Here is a 17,151-nt window from a genome sequence, read left to right as displayed (position 1 = left end):
CTTTCCTGAAACCTCAAGAATAGAAAGCTTAAGACCAGGAAACCAGGCTAAAGAATCCTGCATTGTGTGTAGGAGATACCTGAGGTCCTCCCACTTCAATAATCAAGGCGAGAGAAACGCCAGCCACTGTGGTCCCGTCCTTGGCTCCAAGAACAAAGCAGCATCAGTGAAATCAGCACAGCCAGTGAGTTGTGGAGACCGTTACAAGACCAGTATGTGTTGAAGAAAGCAGCAACATTGTACGGCAAGCGCTGGAACGAATGTTGTTAAGACGTGTGTGATAAGAGACGAAAGTTGAACGGCTGATGAGTGATTGAACTTTAAAAGCAAGATACACCTATGATAGAGTGGTCCGGCACTGCACGCATGCTCATTTGAAGGTCTCTGTAAGGTATCCAGCTTAGAAGTGGCAAAAGTGAAACTGAGAAAAAAGGTTATATCAAGAAGAGAACGAGTAATTGAGAATCAAAGTCATCCTGCGACGTGTCAAGCAAAATCCTGCACACAGTCGAAAATCTTTGATTTTGGGGAAAGTGAAAGAAAGTTTTGATGAAGTAGATAAATTTGATACGAGTCCGGTGGAAGTAGACCAATTGAAGATTTTGTGTTAAAGTGGGTCCGAGCCCAGCAAAGGGGGACCTGGAGTGAACAGCAAAACACCCGAGAAGTTGCATATGTGAAATCCGAAAAAGAATGGAACTTTAATGTTTGTCGTGTTGCATCAGGCCCTCTACATAAGAGACTTTGAATGGCAAACAGACTTTGGCACAGAAGGCCCGGATTTTGAGGTTTTGAACTGCATCCTCGTGCTAGAGAAGCAAGAGAGTATGCCGCCTTGTCCCGTGCTAAAAACGTGGGGAAGGGAAGCAAACAGCTTGAATATCGGACATAGAATTTCTTGAACACTTCTCTTTTGTAAAACATTGTTTCCCACACTATTTGTATTTAGAACCAAGGATTGGCAATAGGTTTATTAGCATAGGCCCTTTTATTTTGACAGACTTGACTAGGACTGTGTTAATATTTGATGGTCATAGCCTGCTCCCATCTTTAAATTTAGGATTAGAAAGGTGTTTTTCAAATCCAATTGAAGTTCAATAAACACCTTTGAACTGTGATCACTTGTGTGTCTTACTGTTTGATAGTGTGCCTTCTTTAAAGCGGTCACACCTGAGAATCAAAATTGTGTTTTAATTCTTTTTTTTTGAAGCAGGACATTAAGAAAACAGCAGTGAGCATTCAGAAAGAGGCACAACAAGATGCACATTTCAGTAGGTGCAGAGATTAGAGTTTATAGTTTGGCAGGATGGTGGTATATATGAGAGAAGACACTGTTCAAGGGGGGAAGGGAGTAGGGAGAGTGGAGGGGGAAAGGTAATGGGCATAAGGAAATGTGCTTGGTGGGACGGAGGGGAATGAAGAATTGCTGTTATTACCATACACCATGTTATGTTTCTGATCTGTTTAATGAAGTTACCTGAAAACTTTAATACATTTTTTTAATGCAAGCTCCTGGGCTGTGGCCAGCACCATGTGGCTCTTTGCTTTTGCAGTGGCTGACTTTCTTGTTCAGGCCTCTTAAAAACAAATGAACATGGGTTCTGCAAGTCTAACACTTTCAGCAGTGACCCTAAATAAGAAAGAATAGTCACTGAATTAGTCTGTTCTTAAACACCACAACTCAGCCTTTCATCCTTCAGAGGTCGATAAATGAGTACCAACACAGGTTGGGTGATATTGTATGTGCATCTTTTCTATATAAAGCGCTTTAGCGTAAGCACTATATAATAACACATCATTATTATTTGGCCATGGACGTCTGCTTGCATTCACAGTAATTTGGTAATATGGGCCTAAACACAGTGATTTTAACGATACATATGGGGATCCATTCTTGTATGAAATGTATATCACATTATAGTGATATCGTAACCATATTTTTCGTAGTGTACTTAGGAACAATGCTATGTGATGCCACTTCCTGTTTTGTCAAGGGGTGAAAGGTTGTGTACCATCGCTTCCCGCGATAACACTTCGGGGCTGGGTCAAATGACATCACTTATAGTGATGTCATCAGAGGTAAAGGGTTGCGGGGTATCACTTCCGCTACCCCTGGTATTTTGGTGAAATTACGTTACTGCCTCCTGTTGCAATCAGTCTTCTTCAATCCTTGGAGGTGTTCTGAGTTTGCATGCTCCACAGAAGTCTTCATCTTTTCTTGACATGGGTATTGAGCTGGAAGGTGCCTGCAACGGAGATTCAAGCATCGCAACCAATCAAAAGAAAAGCCTGCATCCGAAAGTGACCTTCGCACCGCAACCCCTGTTCCTCCCTCGATTGGACCAAGCAAAGAAGATTGTGTCCCCAACGGATTCAGGAACCTCAGAAGTGGTCTTGTTAGAAATCTGACTCAGGGGGGTAAGTTAAAATAACGGTTTATTTTACCTAAGGTCTTCCTTAGGGTTACATGGGTGTAAAGTTCTGTCCATATCTCTCACTTTCCTGACTTAGATTGGTGGAGATCTGGTTAAGGGTCCTCTACTAGGCCTATCCTAGTATAGTAGGTTTGAGAGTGTTACTTACCTGAACTTTTCTTAACTTTTTGAAACTTTGAGTCATAACCACTTGCATCGTCCAATCACATAATAAAACCTAACTGAAAAGTATAACTTTGGGACTGGTGACTATAGGGCACAAGGCCCCAAACCATCTTAGGTCTAGACATACTAAATGCAAGTGAATTGTTTTATGGTTGCTCTAAAGTGTTTCTACTGAACTTTATGCATCAGAGTGCTCACCTGTTTTACAGTGCTTATGAATCAAATCCTTTCTATTTTCTCCTAAGGGTAAACGTATAAAACTGTTTTATGATAACTGTGACAATATTTGACTAGACGGTTAATTGTTTAGTATGTATGTTAAAAGGTCTAAAATCATTGTATATTTTTGTACTTGCCTTTCTAACTGGAATTATTGGTGTTGTTTTGTGTGGACACATTGTGGCCTTAACAACTCACACACACCCATTCTAAGGATTGTAATGGACTATACATTGGGGCTAATAAACAGATTATTCATAAAATCCAGGTCCTCCAGAACAATGCCCTGAGAGCAGCTCTCAACATTAGTAGAAAGGAGCACATATCCTCGGTAAGAAGAGAACATAAATGGCTATCCACACAGGACAAAATTCAACTTAAAATTGCCTCCCTCACCCACAAGTGCCTCAATAACAAAGCACCACCATATCTCAAGGATAGGCTACACCCTAGAACCTCGACCAGACCCACAAGAACAGCAAATGCTAACTGCCTACAAGTCCCGCGTTTTAAACTTGCGACTATAGGAGGACAGAGCTTCCCAGTCAAGGCAGCGCAGCTGTGGAACTCACTTCCCCTTGGCATCAGAGAACCCCAGCCCTTTGCGAAATTCAGGCAGAACTTGATCAATTGGCTGAGAGTAAATGACGACTAACTAACCTCCCTGTCCTGACTGTTTCCATTGATATACTAACTGAAGCTCCACTGGCACCCCTATACCAGACTATCTAAATCAACTCCCTTTTGCACTAGAATGTTCCTGATACCTGTATATTACTACTGTATATATTATTGTACACTATATATTGTATGTATATTACTACTGTAGATATTATTGTATACTCCTGATAGTGTACCCACACCTGTAAAACTGCGCTGACTCTGGACCTAGCTCCGGCCGCGTATATATATGCCTACTATATACTGTATATTGTATGATACCCTGTACTATTGTATGATACCTTGTACTGTTACCACTTACTATGTACTCGTAACTAAGCCGAGCATTTTCTTGTCCTGTGCGCCCTGATGCCCCAGGGTATGGCGCGCCCTATAAATAATAAACTACTACTACTACTACTACTAAGCCTTACCGCTCTAACTAGACTATAGTGTCTGTTTGGTTCACCATAAAAGGTTGGCCTCCCATAATCCACCTCCAGGGTTCATTTTGGAAATCCCCTTTAATAGTGACCATCTGATACGGCTGTCGGAATATGGCGCCCATAGCAAGAGGGGCATATACCCACCAAAGGAGGCCCTCTCGAATCTGAAGGGGGGCCAGGAAAATGTCTTTAATGTCCCTGTTAAAGTGGGACCACTGGCTTCTTAGGGCCAACTGTAGTGACCGCAGAACGTGAGGATGCAGGAAGCCATGCTCCCAAGAATTAAAAAAAAAAAAAAACATTTGGGAGTCCTTTGTACGGTTGGAAGGGAACAACCATGTTTTTCATGTTTCACTCTCTCTGATGGAGGGAAAGACATGCCTCGCTCAGATCTAGGAAGCTTTGCATAAGTCAGAAAGACTTCTTTAGGTTGATTAAAACATTTGGTGGAGAAGAGCACAGGTCATCCCTGAGAAGCCTGCAAGTTGTCCTCTTCCAATCTGGCCAAAGGCACCAGTCATCAAGGTAGGGGAAGACATGCACCCTTGTCCTATGCAGGGTGGCCACCTCCTATACCATCACCTTTGTGAATATTGTCGGGCTGAAGTGAGGCCGAATGGGAGCACTGAACTGGTAGTGCTTCCCAACCAATAAAATGAGGGCATCTCTGGTTTGCGGTGGATAGGGATGTGAAAATACATATCTTGCAGCTCTAAAGACATGCAGCAATCATGCCCTCCAAAGCCTGGAGGATTTGCACTAGGGTGTCCATCTTGAATTGGTCCTTTCAGAGAAGATTGCGGAGGAGTCTCAGATCAGGATGGGTCGGACTCCTTCTCCATTCTTGGAAAAAGAAAGCAATCCTCTGTTCCTGTGTGGGAGGCCTACAAGGGCTTTTACCAGAGCCAATGCTTCCCCAGAGGTGGGAGTTCAGAGGGCCCCAACATCCCTCTCTCTTCTTCATGTGCCTGCATATCTGAAATAAGTACTACCTTTATCTTGCCCCATACCCATATTGCACAATGCTGGTCAGTCTCTTTCTGCTTGCTCCATAGGACTCCATTTCCCAGAAGACATAGCAGGGGAAGATAGAATGAGCAACCCAAACAGGAGAGAGATGGCAAGAAAGAATCGGCGGGTCCTTGCCCAAAATAAAGTATAACTATCAGTACTCTAGGGGACACAGACTCACTGTGTATCTTCATTGGGGACATGATGTGGTCTACAGAGCGAAGAGGAGATCCCTTTGCTATACGTGCCACAGACATTTCAATTACCTGCAATGAAGCCACAGAGCGGATGGCGACGTGAGGTGGCAGCTCCAATGCACGACACGCTACAGCTATTCAATGCACCCGCAATCAAGCCGCACAGCAAAAAGCAGCCATCACAATACTGACAATATTAAGAACTGGGACATTATTGGTTTTGAGCGTGGGCTGTCATTCCTTGATGCCGGCAGACTTGCGTACAAAAGGGGGTGGGGCCTAAGGCCCATTATAGATATTTGCTTACCTGTAATTTAACCTCTCTCAGGAAGACAGACAGGGGTTGACCCGGGGATCCAGCTGTGAGTTTGAGCTAATGGAGGGGGAAGAAGGAGGCTGAAAAGATGCCCAAGAAAAAGGAAAGAGCAGGTTGTTTGGTTGAAGTCAAGGGAGAAGACAGAGGACCAAGAGACCAGGTAGAGGAAGGATGGTACAGAGGAGTGTCGAGGAGGATTACTGAAGGAGTGTGCAAGGTGAGGCATTGGTTGGCGAGAGAAAATGGTACTTTGGTCTGATTGTGTATGTAAGGAGTTGGAGTGAGGCAAGTAGAGTAGGGAGTCCATGATAAGGGGACTAGGAGAGTGAAAGGAGGGTGACTTTGGGAGAAGACCCTGGGGCAGAGTAGTGGTGGTGTGGAGTGGTGAGAGTAACAGTAGTAGTAGTAGTAGTGTGGAGAATAGTAGTAGTGTAAAGAGGAAGAGGTGGAGAGGGGAGATTAGTAGTAGAGAGCAGAGGGGAGTAGAGAGAACATTAGAGGGAGAGAAACAGGAAGTCTGATAGGGAGGAAGAGACAAAGAAGAGTGGGAGGAAGAAGGGGAGGAGAGTAGAAGGAAGGGAAGGCTAGGCTGGAACGGCAGGGCGAGGAGCATCAGGACATGAAAGGAAAGGATAGTGGGACCTGAGTGTTTGAAAGGCAGCTATTCGTCAGCGATTTTAACCTGGGAATGTGTTTGTTGGGTGGGGGGTGATTGAGGGATTTGTTTGATTTGCTGGGGGTTTGAGGTGATGAGTATATCACTTTGTACATAGACCTGTGTAAAATACTGTACTTTCTTGTATTGTTTACCATGTTTTATTTGTTTATATTGGTTGTTTTGGGTTTTGTTGCCGATGTTATGTAAATAAAGAATTCAAAGACAGGCAGCTATTCCTATACCGAATTGCATTTAGAGAACTTTGTTAGGATTCTCCTAGACTGTTCACAGAGGGAGTTAGACAGAAAGGTTGTTTGCACTTAGGTCATCACAAACAGCTTTGCAGAATTTTAAACAGCAAGGGTTACTGAAGTTTAGTGACCATCCTGAGTTTGAGGGACCCTTGGGATAGAGTGAAGACTCCCTGCACAAGAGAGAGAGGGACGGACCTTAGTTGGCGCCTTTACAACTTCTCTAATTAAAACCTTCAACTGTCTTTGAGAGTTGGGGTATTCTGGAGGCCACCTGTGACAGTAGAAACATTAAGGCCTAGCCTATCCCTTCAATGGGGAAGGCAAAGATGGAGAGGCCTACAGATCAATGATTTCGTCCCGAAATGAGAATCCTTGAACTTCTGGAGGTTCCTGTCATCCTTGGTACCAAAGAAATCAGAAAGGCCAAACATCATGTGCAAATGTTTGGACTGGACCTCTTGGGTGAAACTGGCAGACTTTGTCAAGGAATGGTGGCTTGAGACTGCCCTAGTGCCCATTGCACAGCCTCCACACAGCATGTCGAGTTCAAGCCAACTTTCAAGATGTTCTAGAATGTCTAGTTAGCAACCTAGAGCAGCTGCATTAAAGATGCCTTCAAATCTGCAGGAAGATAGCTGCCTTCAGTTTCAGTTACTCCCCACAAAGAGTGAGAGTATTGTGTGAGTATTTAATGCAGTCCCTATCTAGGGGAGTAGCAGGAAACTGTGTACCTCTAGCTCCAGCAGCGGCTGGCTGTATAACAAAGCTCACCGGTAAATGATTGACAGTAAGAAAAATTGTGTCACCTGCTCCACCCTGTTTTTGTTCCAGTTCCAATGCCAGGCATGGGATGGAGGCTGGCCTGAATCACACTTGTAGCAGCCTGCATGCTAAATCCCCACATGGCCCTAACAGGACATTGATACTTTTAGACTGCAGGATGCCCATAATGATTTGAGTGGGGATCTCTACAGAGACATTCTTTAAATTGGGTTATCAGCTCCCTATTTTGTAACTGCCTTGAACACCCAGAATTTCAGACTCAACTGAGAAACGGGATCAAGCCCAATCTCAGAATCCCCCAAGAACTCTCTACAGCTGCAAGAGAGAATCTTCAAAGTAACTGAACTCTTCTGGCCAATCATGCTGAGTCTAAGCTTATAAACCTAGGGGCATATCCCCTATTTACTCGTCATCTTCCTCTAAACAAAGATGCTGCGGAGCCTCTTAACTTAAGTTGCCCTACTATCCTTACATTGTTGAGTGTCCAGCATATAAGGAGCATCCTGTGACAATGCTAACATCAGAGCCACAGTTCTTGGTGCAGAGCGAGTCAGTGCCATGCAACTGGTGCCAAGGGCACCATCAGCACTAAATACATGGATGATAGTGGCACTTAAGGCAGATAACTCATCTTAAGGCCCACCAAGCCCTGAGCGCATGCGAGGGAACAGCATTTTGGCTTCCAAGTGCCATCCTTGAGAGAAACAGAAGACTTAACAGCCTAAGGGGCCGGATCAAAGAACTTCTGCCTGGCTACCCTGGCTACTCCCACTCCTCAGGAATTGAGGTAGGGAAGGCAACACTGGACTCACCCTGACAGGCTGCAGAATCTCACCAGATGCTGAATGTTGTCTCCAATGATGCAGTTTGTAGGAAGAGCATGACCGCTGGGTCACTGGTTCAACATCGGAAGTCTTACAGGGAGTACTGTGAGTAGATTTCTCTAGGGTCGTTTTGGAAGAGGTAAAGAAAAAATGAGCCACAGGCTCCTGAAAAGCTTTCAGTGTACAATATCTACTGGACCCACACTCCTCAGTGTCATGGTCTTTTGCCAAGACAAGAGACACATGGAGTGCTGATCAGTCACTGTCATGGTGCAGTGACATTCACAAAGGGATTTAAATCCTGATTTTGGTGGAGACATAGAAGTACAAAAAAAAGATCTTAAATAACAGACAAAAAATCCTGAGCGTATAACGCAGAAAAAAGGAAAGGAGGAAAATGACACTGAGCAATCTGAACATAAATGAGTTAGACATCACTTGCTGCATGCATCGGATCCAAGGGTCTGTGGCGGAGTGAACCTCGGAGCACCATCTTCAGGCTGATAAGAAAACATTGTGCAGAGCTGACCGCGTTAGGCTGAACTTTCAAAGATGAGGAATCTAGCCATTAAAAGCAATATTTAAGGACAGGGAAGAGAATGTCTGTTATTTCCTGTCATTTGCCTGTGATCTAGTGTTACAATAACTATTCACTGTACCTGTATCACTAGTGAGTAGAAGAGCCCTAATAAAAAAGCACACGCATTTGTTCGGAGCAAAACAGACCCATGTCCTGTAAAAATTGCATATATAGAGAGAATATAGGAATTTTCCTCATGTATGTGTGCTCTGCGTACACACAAGTGAACCAACTGTTAAAGAATCTTCACCTGATCTCTAATATAGGTCAGTAAGCAAGGTGGAATTCATTTTAATTGATCCGGGCACCGATTAATCTTAGTGGAAGGCTAAACATCCTATTTAACACATCGAAGAGGAGGCTAAAACATAGGAAAATGCTTCCACTTTGTTATCTAAAAATATTGTACTTTTACATGAAGCCTAATGCATGTTCATGTTAAACCTGCTCCAGTATAACAAAGTTTGCAATTCAAATACTTATTGACGACTTCCTTATTTAAATACTAAATACTACAAAATTAAAACACATTTCATTTACTAACTGAATTTATCTATTTAGTTTACTCGCTATTAAATAACCACAAAAACTACAAAACATGTATTGATACTACCACTATGTGCTAATAGTCTTATATACCTCAGGAGAGAGGGGTCATTATCACTTGGTACAATGACCCTTCACAAAACGTATGCAAAAATGATGCCTCCCTCGGTCTATAAGACTATATTATGAATGGTATAACTTTCATTGGGATAAAGTAAGGCCTACAACTCATCCTGCTGTCCAGCTTAAATGAACTATTATACAAGACATGCTTCAATCGTACACCATTTTGTTTGCATGATGCAGCTTTGTGTCCTGATGCATTCACACTATTTGTTAGCAAGGAAGAAGGTGCCAATAAAGCTTGGCTAACAAGCAAGGCACACATCTAAACTAAACGTAAAACAGATATTTTTTTATTTTACACATCGCTAACTAATTTCCTTTGCATTGCCATACCCATATTTTTACTTCACTAAAATATTCATAATTCTTTACAGATGACTGCAACCTTCTCATTGGATAGAGAATGTTGCTGCATGATACGTAAAAAAGAAAAAGCACATACTTCTGTGAAAAGTCCTTCAGGTCCTGCAGAATGGAGACTTTTGCTGGAGTTTGACGTTTGATGTAAATTGTGGGAAGCGGCACGCACACCTCTAGAAGCCGGATGAATGAATAGCTAAAGAAATATTAGACACAATTGGGAAAAGACAAGTAGAATCCAATCAGGCTTCATCGATATGTATCATTTGGCAAAGAAAACTTGACTTGATATCATCAGATGGCCAGTGCACTTCTTAGACCTCTGGGTTTCGAGAGATCCAAAAAGATCGAGGCAATCCCCCATTGGCCTCCTCTGATAAAGAACACATTATTGCAAACCTTTCTGGGCATCTTTAACTTTGACAGATATCAGCCATTTCACTAATCTCTTGAAAAAAGCCGGGAGGTTCCTTTTGACACTAGGAGCTTAAGGAAAATACGCTACAGTACACATTTTCCAACATTACAATGAGCATACAACTTTTACAGGCACACTGGGTATTGCGATAGGTACTGTTCTTTCAGAAGAATAACAGTATCCATGCTTGTCATTCAAAATAGTTATGGCACCCTTGGTGAACACGCCATGGAAGCTAACCACAAGGCTACAGAACTTAAATGACTGATTTTACAGCAAATCAATGACAATAACATACAAGAAGCCCTAGCTAAATGGGAACAAATGATGACATTTAGACTGAAAAGTGACATCGTAGGGATGAATTTGTGGCTGACTCAAAGCAAGTTTTAAACAGCAACAAAGACTTTCGCTTTTTGAAAGAAAGGACATTTTTCCCAACAACACAAGGAAGCCAGTAACTTTTTGAATAGAGGCATGAATTAGCATGAATAAAACAAAGCGAGTACCCCATTTGAAAAGTGTATTGCTCATTTTAACCCTACAATAAGAAATGGTTGTGACAAGCCTGCATTGTTTCTCCTTGTCAGACACATTAAATACATATGAGGTATGAGTACGATTAAAGGGTGTACTGCTGCTGTGAAAAAGAAAATGGACATCATTTGGGAATTAATCCCCCTTTGGTATGAACAAAGATATGCTACATTGTAATACAGCACTTTTTCCTACTGATAAAGCGTTAGGAAGAATTAATTCTTGAATATGTTTATTGTAGATTTTAATGCAATGACAAAGAAAAAGATATAGAAATGTTGGTTGAGAGTTGTTGCGAAAACCTGTAGTGATTCCATCTCCTGAAGAATGTCCGGCATATGTACACCGAATGGACAGAAGAACAAGTTACTTACCAACTGTAACGTTCTTTCGACTGGATGTTCCTCCCACGTATTCCTCTACTTATGATAATTCGTTATCTCTTGCTTCGCTGCTTCGGAAAAAAATTAATTCTTGGCAAAGGGCGCTGTGCTCGAGGTCGTGGCATCGATTGTTCCTCGACGGACTCCGTACTCTGTCGACGTCACCTATGGTACAAATAGCTCGAGCCGCGCCCGTTGCTTCATTTCTGTTTTTTCGATGAAACATATAGGAGGAACACCCAGGCGTGCCCCATAACTGATGCACTCTTCGTGAGAGGAAAGTATAAGAAAACGTAAACTGTACTGTGTGGTAGGATGGGAGGGTCGATGAGGAATACGTGGGAGGAACATCCAGTCGAAAGAACGTTACAGTTGGTAAGTAACTTGTTCTTCGAATGGATTGTGTCCTCCCACGTATTCCTCATCTTATGATAGACTCCCATAGCAGTGGCAATTTTGGAGGTGGGAGTACCAATTACAGTTTTCATGGACAGAATGTAGAACTGCCGTGGCAAATAACCCCTCATTGGAGGAGGCCGTATCCGAACAGTAATGCTTGATTAAGGTATGCATTGTTTTCCAAGTTGCAGCTGAACAAATATCTGCTGCCGGGACTCCCCTCTTTAGAGTCGCAGAAGTAGCCATTCCCCTTGTAGAATGGGCTCGAAGCCCATCTGGTGGGTCTTTTCCCGCCAATCTCTAGCATTCAATTATGGCCAAAATGATCCAGCGGGATATGGTCTGTTTTGTTACTGATAAGCCCAGTTTATGACCAGTATAACCATCAAACAGTTGGTCATCTTGTCGTAATTTAGACATCCTTGAGATGTAAAAACCAAGAGCCCTCTTGGGATCTAGTCTGTGCAGTCTCTCCTCTTCCTTGCCCAAATGAGGAGGAGGATAAAATGTTGGTAGTATTATTTTGTTGTGACAAATGGAAGTCCGTAACTACTTTTGGTAAAAAGGAAGGTTTAACCTTAAGGACTATCTTATAAAAAAACAGTATATGGTGGTTTGCATGAGAGAGCCTGAAGTTCACTAACCCTGCGGGCTGATGATAGGGCCACAAGGAGGACAGTTTTTAGTGTTAGAAGCCTCAATGGACAGGAGTGCAGAGGCTCAAAAGGTATGCAAGTCAAAAATGTTAGTACTAAATTTAAATCCCAAGTTGGGACATGAAAAGGTACTGGAGGGTATACGTTAGTAAGCCCTTTTAAGAATTGAATGATTAATGGTATTTTGAAATATGAAACCTCTTCCGAGGTGCGCTTGAAAATGGACAGCACAGCAAGGTATCCTTTGATTGTTCCTATCTGGAGCCCCAGATTGTCTAGATGTAATAGAAAAGTGAGCACTACTGGAGTGCGACATTGAAAAGGGTCCACATCCTTATCTTTGCACCAGTTACTAAACCTGTTCCAGCGACATCGGTACAAAGATTTTGTTGCTGGCCTTCTGGGTGAAAGCAAGACTTCCATTACGTCATCCGGAAGATCCCAATCCTTGTATCTCAACCTCTCAGAAACCATGCATGAACGTTGAGTGTCTTGACCTCTGGATGGAGAACCCGAACTTCCTCTTGCGAGAGAAGATCCTCTCTTTGTGGAAGACGTATTGGAGGGCAGATGGACATGTCTAGAAGGTCCGGGTACCACGTCCTCCTGGCCCAATCCGGGGCAATTAGGATCATGGTTTTCCTGAACTTTCTCAACCTCCTGATTACTTGAGGAATCACGGGGACTGGGGGAAACGCGTACAGCAGTGGAAACTTCCACTCCACTACGAATGCGTCTCCCAAAGCTCCTCTTGCGAGAGAAGATCCTCTCTTTGTGGAAGACGTATTGGAGGGCAGATGGACATGTCTAGAAGGTCCGGGTACCACGTCCTCCTGGCCCAATCCGGGGCAATTAGGATCATGGTTTTCCTGAACTTTCTCAACCTCCTGATTACTTGAGGAATCACGGGGACTGGGGGAAACGCGTACAGCAGTGGAAACTTCCACTCCACTACGAATGCGTCTCCCAAAGCTCCTCTTGCGAGAGAAGATCCTCTCTTTGTGGAAGACGTATTGGAGGGCAGATGGACATGTCTAGAAGGTCCGGGTACCACGTCCTCCTGGCCCAATCCGGGGCAATTAGGATCATGGTTTTCCTGAACTTTCTCAACCTCCTGATTACTTGAGGAATCACGGGGACTGGGGGAAACGCGTACAGCAGTGGAAACTTCCACTCCACTACGAATGCGTCTCCCAAAGCTCCTCTTTGAGGAAATTCCCTTGAGCAGTACTGATCGCACTTCCGGTTGATCGCGTGGTGAACAGATCCATCTGAGGGGTTCCCCAAAGGGCGAAGATCTCCAGAAGGACTTCCTGAGCCAGCTCCCACTCATGAGAGACTGTGCTCTGCCTGCTCAGAGCGTCTGCCGCTGTGTTCTTCTCTCCGGCTAAGTGAATTGCCGATAGAGCGATTCCTTCTCGTATTGCCCAGAACCATAGCTGCATTGCCTCTCTGCATAGTGGTAGTGACCCTACTCCTCCTCTTTTGTTGAGGTGGTACATGGCCACTGTGTTGTCCGTCATTATCAGGACATTCTTTCCCTGTTAAGAGGGCAGAAAGGCCTTCAGTGCTAGTCTGACTGCCCTCAGCTCCAAAAGGTTGATGTATAGTTTGTACTCCGATGGAGACCAACGACCGCGGATTGTCAGATCATTGGTGTGTGCTCCTCACCCCGTGAGTGAGGCGTCCGTCACTACTGTTATCTCCGGCCATGGTTGCCAAAAAGATTCTCCCTTGAGAATGTTGTCGTTGCAAGCCCACCATAGAAGATCTTGAGCAACTGCGCTCGGGACTTGCAGAAGATCCGACATATTCCCTGAGAACTGGGACCACTGAGTTCTGAGTGCCCATTGAAGGGATCTCATTCTCAACCTTGCCTCTGGTACTAGGAAAATGCAGGATGCCATAAGGCCGAGCAACCTGAGAAAATCGAAGGCCGGTAGACGTTGGGCATTCTGGAACTTCGTTACCATCTGCTGGATGTGGAGAGCTCTCACTTAGAGAGGCGAGGCTTTTCCTGAGGAAGAATCCAAGACTGCTCCGATAAACTGGAGCTTTTGGGATGGTATCATATGAGACTTCTTGAAATTGAGGGAGAAGCCCAATTTCTGGAGGAAGTGGCAAGTGATCGAAAGATGCTCCTGAGCTTGTATTGGAGAACTTGCTCTGATCAACCAGTCCTCCAGGAAGGGATATATGTGAATACCTCCTCTCCTGAGACTCGCTGCCACAACTGCCAACTGTTTGGTGAAAACCCTCAGGGCGGAGGTCAACCCGAATGGCAGAACTCGAAACTGATAATGAGAATTGCCAATCGCGAACCTCAGGTACTTTGTGCTTTGGATGGATTGGCACATGAAAGTAAGCATCCTGAAGATCCAATGATACCAACCAATCTTGGAGTTGGAGAGCCTGAAGGATCTGAGAAAGTCACCATCTTGAACTTGTCCTTCCTGAGGAACTTGTTCAAGTTTCTCAAGTCCAAGATAGGTCTCACTCCTCTGTCCTTTTTTGGAATGAGAAAGTATGAGGAGTACCAATCCCTGTTCCTTTCCGCTACAGGTACCTGTTCTATGGCACCTTTCTCTAGCAGGGTTAGAATTTCCTGCAACAGGAGCAGATCTGGAATTTTGGTGGAATTGGCTCCCGGTGGATGATTCTGAGGCCTTTTTAGGAAGGGGAGACAGTAACCTTGGGCTACTGTTTCCAGTGCCCAAGCATCTGAGGTAATGCCCGCCATTCCTTCAGATGCTGAGAGATCCTGCCTCCCACTGGTGTTTTGTGCAACAAGGTCTCAGAGAGATTTGGAGGCGGCTGCAGGAGTGGCTGAGGGTACAGATGCCGCTCCTGAGGCTGATTTTGAACCTCTTCCTTGTGCTCCACGAGGGAAGTTTCTTTTGCCCCTTTGAGAAGTCTGTCCTCTTCCTCTACCAAATGAGGAGTAGGAACGAAAAGAACAACCCCTCCAGGAAGATGAGCCAGAATAGGGTTTTAGAGGCTAGCGCATGGAGGCGCTAAGCGATTTAGTTGCCGCTTTCGAGGTCTGAAGTTTTTCTAGGCTTTCATCAGCCTTGCTGCCAAACAGCCTCGAGCCATCAAAGGGCATGTTAAGGAGTCTGGCTTGCACGTCCGGTGCAAACCCCGACTTCCCCAACCACGCAAATCTGCGTAGCACAATGCTTGTAGCCATGGATCTGCTGATATTATCAGCAGTATCCAGTCCAGGCTGGAGACATTCCCCCATTGCCTCCTTCCCGTCTTTGATTATATTCAGGAAGCCTTCCCTTTCCTCGCCTTCCGGAATATGATCAGCCGCTGCCGAAATACAGTCCCACAGGGTATGGGTACACCTGGCCAGGGTACAGGTGACATTTGTCGATTTAAGGGCCATACTGCCTGACGTGAAAACTTTACGTGCCCAGGCATCAACTTTTTTATCCTCTCTGTCTGGAGGGATAGTGGGATATGCAGTTTGCTTTGATGTGGATGCTGCCTGAATGACTAGACTTTCTGGAGTCGGATGCTTTTTTAAGTATTCGGGATCCGTACCAGCTGGTCTGTATTTCTTGGGAAAATTACTATCTGCAGCAGCAATGCTCTCAGGCTTTTCCCAGTTTTTCTCCACCGTCCTCTGAAGATCCCTGTGAAAGGGGAGAACTGGATCTTTTTGAGGACCTCTGACAATTATATCTGTCATGTCATCCTGTTCAAAAACGGGTGAAGTGTTACCCCAACCCATATACTCAATTACTCTTGTCAAAAGACTCCTGTACCCAGCGTCTGCATGCTCTGCAGGATCAGGTCTGGCAAACTCTAATTCTGGGGAGGTGTCAATCCCACTGGCAGAATGTAGAGTGTCACTCAGGTCTCATTTTAGATTCTTGATCAATGAGTTCCTCAGGAACTTGCTTTGTGCCATATGAAACTCCAAAAGGAGTAACTTTGTCTTCCTCTGAGCCAGATTCCTCATAAATTGAGGACATGGACTTAAAGTCTGATCTGGGCAACGGAGTGAATCTTCTTTCTTCCTCTACCATACGCGTCGAAGGAATTGAGAAATCCTTCAAAGTTGTCGAAGGAATCTTCGCTGACTTTGAAGATGACTTCGACACGGGCGTCGAGGTTGTTTTTGGTTTCGATGCCGAAACAGTCGACGCCGAAGGTGTCATTGAAATCGTCAAAGCCTTCGACGACTTATGTTTTTTGTATGGCACCGGAGAGGTGCTCGACTCTCGAAGAATCCTCGACGACTTGGCATCGACTCGAGTTTTTCGAGTATCCTTGACACTACCGGTTTTTACCATGGTAGTCTTGGACTTCCCTTTGTCGTCCAATGGAGCAACTTTAGGGGTATGGCTTTTCTGAGGTTCATTCGAAGGGGTCGGAGCCGCATTCTCGAATACCTCCATCATCTTTTTACGAAATTCTTCCCATTTTCTGGGAGAATCCGATTTTGTCGGACATCGAATTTCTTTGGTCGACTCTGAAGATGATGATGAGGGAGATCTACGTCTCCTCTTCATTTTTTTGGACGAGGAAGAAGAGTGTCTCGATCTACTCCTGAATCGAGATCTCTTGGAGTGCCTATGGCGATCCGATTCCTTCGAATCAGTCGCTTTCTTATGTTTTTTGGACGTAGCCTTTTTAGAGGCTTCCCTCCCCACCGACAGTTTACCTCTCGTCTCACGAAGAGCTTTCTAGGTCATGGATTGACAGGAACCACAGTCGTCGGTCTGGTGACTGGAACCGAGACACCAGAGACAAACCCGGTGGGGATCCGTGATTGACATTTTTGATCCACAATCTACGCACTTCTTGAACCCAGTCTTGGGTGTCGAAGGAGTCGAAGATGACATTTTCTTCACAGAAAATCTCAAGCGCGCCGTTCTCGATAGCAAAGCGATCGGAAAAACGGAACTGAAGCAACGGGCGCGGCTCGAGCTATTTATACCATAGGTGACGTCGACAGAGTACGGAGTCCGTCGAGGGACAATCAATGCCACGACCTCGAGCACAGAATAATTTTTCCGAAGCAGTGAAGCTGGAGATAACGAATTATCATAAGATGAGGAATACGTGGGAGGACACAATCCATTCGAAACATATTTATGTTGGGATACATCAACAGAATGCCACAGATGTCAGTAGCATGCACAATAGGGTGATACGTCAATATGA

The 17,151-nt window shown here is 44.5% G+C and overlaps 1 protein-coding gene across 6 annotated transcripts in view; it reads right to left on the bottom strand.

Moving 5' to 3' along the window:
• The window catches only part of PIKFYVE (phosphoinositide kinase, FYVE-type zinc finger containing), a 1,728,392-nt gene that overhangs the window by 816,653 nt on the left and 894,588 nt on the right, over positions 1-17,151 (bottom strand). For all 6 annotated transcript variants that reach the window (XM_069615606.1, XM_069615608.1, XM_069615605.1 and 3 more), the window contains one exon: positions 9,663-9,776. In XM_069615606.1, the coding sequence (XP_069471707.1) occupies positions 9,663-9,776 (114 nt within the window). The remainder of the gene's footprint in view (positions 1-9,662; positions 9,777-17,151) is intronic.

This window comes from Ambystoma mexicanum, chromosome 9, assembly GCF_040938575.1.
Source record: "Ambystoma mexicanum isolate Mex_15411 chromosome 9, UKY_AmexF1_1, whole genome shotgun sequence".
Classification (NCBI taxonomy): domain Eukaryota; kingdom Metazoa; phylum Chordata; class Amphibia; order Caudata; family Ambystomatidae; genus Ambystoma; species Ambystoma mexicanum.
This window is presented reverse-complemented; position numbering and strand designations above follow the sequence as displayed.